The sequence below is a fragment of the Capsicum annuum genome, chromosome 12 (genome assembly GCF_002878395.1).
Source record: "Capsicum annuum cultivar UCD-10X-F1 chromosome 12, UCD10Xv1.1, whole genome shotgun sequence".
NCBI lineage: Eukaryota > Viridiplantae > Streptophyta > Magnoliopsida > Solanales > Solanaceae > Capsicum > Capsicum annuum.
The window spans coordinates 135590495-135594967 of NC_061122.1; the positions used below are offsets into that span (position 1 = coordinate 135590495).

The 4473-nt window shown below is 30.9% G+C and overlaps 1 protein-coding gene across 1 annotated transcript; it reads left to right on the forward strand.

Annotated features, from left to right (window-relative positions):
• The first annotated feature begins 1911 nt into the window (after positions 1–1911).
• LOC107849790 lies at positions 1912–2576 on the forward strand. The gene is made up of 2 exons (XM_016694347.2): positions 1912–2050; positions 2143–2576. Exons 1-2 carry the CDS (start codon positions 2011–2013, stop codon positions 2574–2576), a joined length of 474 nt encoding a protein of 157 aa, XP_016549833.1. The 5' UTR covers positions 1912–2010.
• The last annotated feature ends 1897 nt before the right edge of the window (positions 2577–4473 follow it).

Sequence of the window (4473 nt, forward strand, 5' to 3'; positions counted from 1 at the left end):
CCACATATGAATACGTGAAATTTTTTTTCCTTTAAAAAAAGGAGGTTGATTGGTTACTCATGGATCGTCAGTTTTTCTCAAAATTAGGTTTAGGAATAATTAATGTAGAGTTTTAAACATATGGGGAAAAAAAGACTCCTAAAATAAATAAGAACTTTTCCGTGCTATTTAAATTCTATCCACTTGAAAAAATAAATCAAAATCTTCTCCTACCGCTACTCCGCCTCCACTAACAGTTCAGTAAATTCTCATGTTCCTCATAAATTATTATTTTACGTATGTAATAATAGAGAAAAAGGACCTATACTATTTTTCCAAGTTGTTAAACAATTAGATCTAAGTTGTTATATTAGTTTGATTCTTTATTGCTCCCTTCTTCTAAATTATTTGATATATCTTGCTTCTCGAGATTCAAACTATCTACATTTAACAGTTTAGAGTTTAATTATTGAAAATTTTGATGTTTTGCATAATTATTGAAAATCTCAATTTTGTGTCTTTTGAAATATATAATTAGCTTTTGATACATATAACAAACATACGTTTTTTTTCTGTAAAGATACATAATTAGCATCCGATATATTTTTTTAATTCTGAATCTATCGAGATACATAATAATTCTAACTAAAGATACATTTTTTCCTTTATAACGATACATAATTAGCTTCGAATTTATTTTTTTTAATTTTGAGTCTATCGAGATACATAATTAGTTTTCGATATATCCAATGAAGATAAAAAAAATTAGTTGAAATTTTTATAATTACTTTATTAGAGTGTAGGTTTGTGTAAATATAGTAAATTAAGTGTATATTTATGCATTTTTTCATAATAATTCATTGGTCCTTAGAAGCCATACTTAGTAAGTTTTCTTTTAAAGACAATTCGAAGCCATACTTAGTAATTAAAGTCCTAGTCCTCTTGTACTACGCAGGCATGCTCCATTGCACCCTTCTTTATATTAAAAATCTATTCTTATATTGGGCATATAGCACCACAACGGTCAACAACAAGAAGAAAATGCACAAGATTTAGATATTTCCACCTTTTCATAGTAATTCATAAGTGTTGGGTTATGCTTTTCAATTTATTTAAAATTACGTTGACATCTAAATTTGAATAACATTAATGCATTTACAAATAAAATATAAAATTTTGAAATTAGTGAAAGTTATAGGTTCTGTATTAAATTTTAACTATTCTTAAGATATAAGAATTTGTAATAATTAGTACTTTAAAATTGAATAAAGTTTACTTTTTAAATCTTTCTTGAACTATATTAGAAATACTAAACATTTGAAAGAAAGAAAATAAAATGCCAAAAAATCCAAAAGAATAAGAGGGGAATCGGAGAAAAAGAAAAGTATCAACGAAATTTTTGGAAGAACCTATGTATATTGCATGAAAACTATAATTAAATTTGCATGAAATTCGAATTAATTTATTCTTGCGTTTGCAAAAATAAAAAGTTAATAGATGAGATACAACATACAGTAACATATTTGAGATACAATATTGATTTATATTATCAAAAATAAATATAATAACGTGACTATAATTACAACTTTTTAATAATATTATCCTTAATTCTTGTGTATATTGTATTGATTGACGTGAAACACACGTGCAAAACACGTACACTAATCTAATATATATATATATATATATATATATATATTAGATTAGATGAGAAAACGACATATATAGTCCCTTCTCTATAATAGTAGATCCAAAATAGTCCTTTAAATATACATTTATCAATTTTAGTCCTTTAATTATCTAAAAATCTATCAAATTTGGTTTTTATCTATTTTTATACAGGTGACTAGGTTTATTTTAACGGAATTCATAGGCTCCGTCTAATTTTCTCTCTCCCCGCTATTCTTTTCGGCGATTTTGCCATTTCCCGCTATTAACTTTCTCATGTCACTTTCTCCCCATTCTCACTACATCACAAGAAAACCCTAAATTAATTTTATCAATTGACACCATTATTGAAAGCTTAGGACTATGATTTTACGAGCAGAAGGTGATACAAGTCCTTTCTATGGTGAGTTTTTAGGATTCTAAGCCTTTATTTTTGTGAGGCTTTACTGCTAAAAAGTTATCAATTCTTCATCTCTTTTTTTCTTTGTTCCGCAGATTCTGTACAAGGTGTCTTAAAAATCAGCATCAACGTAACCCACAGTGATATTATGAAGCACCGACCTAAAAGACATTATTTTGGGGGTTGTGTTCAGTTCATTGATTATGTTGATGTTTCAGAAATAAAGTTATCACAATTCAAGATTATGGCTGAGATCTGTGGATATGATGATGATTTAGTCGCATTTTGGCACAGATATGGTAGACTCGGTGAAAAGATGAGGCTTGTTTCAACTGATTTAGAAGCTAATTTGGTTTTCAAGAACATCCCTGAAGATAGAGTAATTGAGGTTTGCTTTGAGCATTTAGACTCTTATATTGGAATGGATGTTGGAAAAACCTTCAACAACGAAGGAGGACTGAATTTTCTTCAAGTGATGACGATTTTGAAGAATCAGAAAATGATTTCTCATATGAACATGACACATTAGGAAGGAGTGAAAGCGGGGCATGCATATATGAAGTTAGCGAAGAAGTGCGGAAAAAGATGGCTTGTGAAGAAGGAGATTCTGATTGTGTTAACTCTGAAGCTTTCAAGATCCTAGAAAGCAATTCTAATTCAGAAAACATAAACTTTCCTGAGTTCAATCCAAAGACAGATGGATTATATCCAACTTTGGCACTTGAATTGATATTTAAAAGCAAAAATGAGTTCAAGAATGCTGTGAAAACTCATGCAGTCAATCAGGGAAGATATATAATATGGAGTAAGAATGATAAGGAAAGGATAACAGCAGTTTGTGCGAAACATCCAGATTATGATTGGGAGATTATGGCTTCTAAAATGTACAGAGATAGTGCTTTTCAAGTAAAGATGTATAACCCCACCCATAAATGCAAAAATTGGAACCATATTAACAAAACCATCACATCTTCGTTCATTGCTAGAAGATTTCTTGATGCCATTAAATCAAACATGGATTGGAAGATCTCTGAATTTAGAGATCATGTTAGTATCCAGTTGAAAGCACATGATTGGAAGATCTCTGAATTTAGAGATCATGTTAGTATCCAGTTGAAAGCACATGTGACATTATCTAAATGTTGAAGGGCAAAAAAGAAGGCAATTTCTATGATTGATGGAGATATCTCTGATCAATTCAAGTTATTGTAGAACTATTGCAATGAAATAGTGAGGACAAATCCAAATACTTCTATTTATATGAAGATGGTTGATAATAAGGATCACGACAAGCCGAAAAGATTTCAGAGATTCTATATTTGGTTTAGTGTTTGCAAGGAAGGGTTCAAGAGTGGTTATAGAAGGATAGTAGGAGTGGATGGTTGTTGGCTCAAGGTTCCAATGTATGGGACTCAATTGTTGACTGCCATTGTGCTCGATCCTAATAATAACATCTATCCGATAGCATATAGTGTTGCGGAGAAAGAAAATCTTGACTCATGGACATGGTTTCTGGGTCATCTGAAGTTTGACTTGGAGATCGATGAAGGAGTTCACCTGACGTTCATGTCAGATAAGCAAAAAGGTTTGATAGAAGCTTTAAATAATGTATTGTCATTTGTTTATCATAGATTTTGTCTGAGGTACTTGCATAGTAATCTTAAAAGGGAGGGATTTGGTATACACCGAGGGATACACTTTGGAAAGCTGCTGGTGCAACAACAGTAAAGTGGTTTAATGAACGCATGATTGAAATATTTGAATTGAATCCCAAAGCTGCTATTTGGTTGAGAGATAAGTCACCTAGTGAATGGTTCAGATCTCACTTTTCTGAAAACGTTAAGTGTGATACCTTACTAAATAACATGTGTGAATATTTTAATAGCATGATATTGGATGCGAGGGATAAACCTATTATCACTCTTTTAGAGAAAATTCGATATATGCTCATGACAAGAATGCAAGTAATTAGGGATAAATCTGCTAAGTGGTATTCTGATGATATTTGTCCTAGAATGAGGGAGATACTGCACAAAAGAGAAGCTGCCGCTTCTAAATATATTCCTAGAAAGTTAAATGAGTGGAATTCTGAGCTTATTGGAGCCAGCATAGCTGATATTTGGGCTGTAGATTTGCGAAACAAAAATTGCAGTTGCAGAAAATGGAATTTGATGGGAATACCTTGTAAGCATGCCATAGCAGCTAATTGGGATAAAAATAATGAAGTCAATTCTTCGTTGTTGATTATTATAAGGTGAAAACCTATAGAAAAGTCTACGAACTCGCTATTCTTCCTATGAATGGTCAGTGCGCTGATTTAATAGGTCTAGTAGGTCTAATAGATTGATTAGGTCTCTAGTGAATCTATTTTTATTTGTGCGTGGATATTTTTTAAATTTTGTTTCAATATCTTTTAATAATTTACT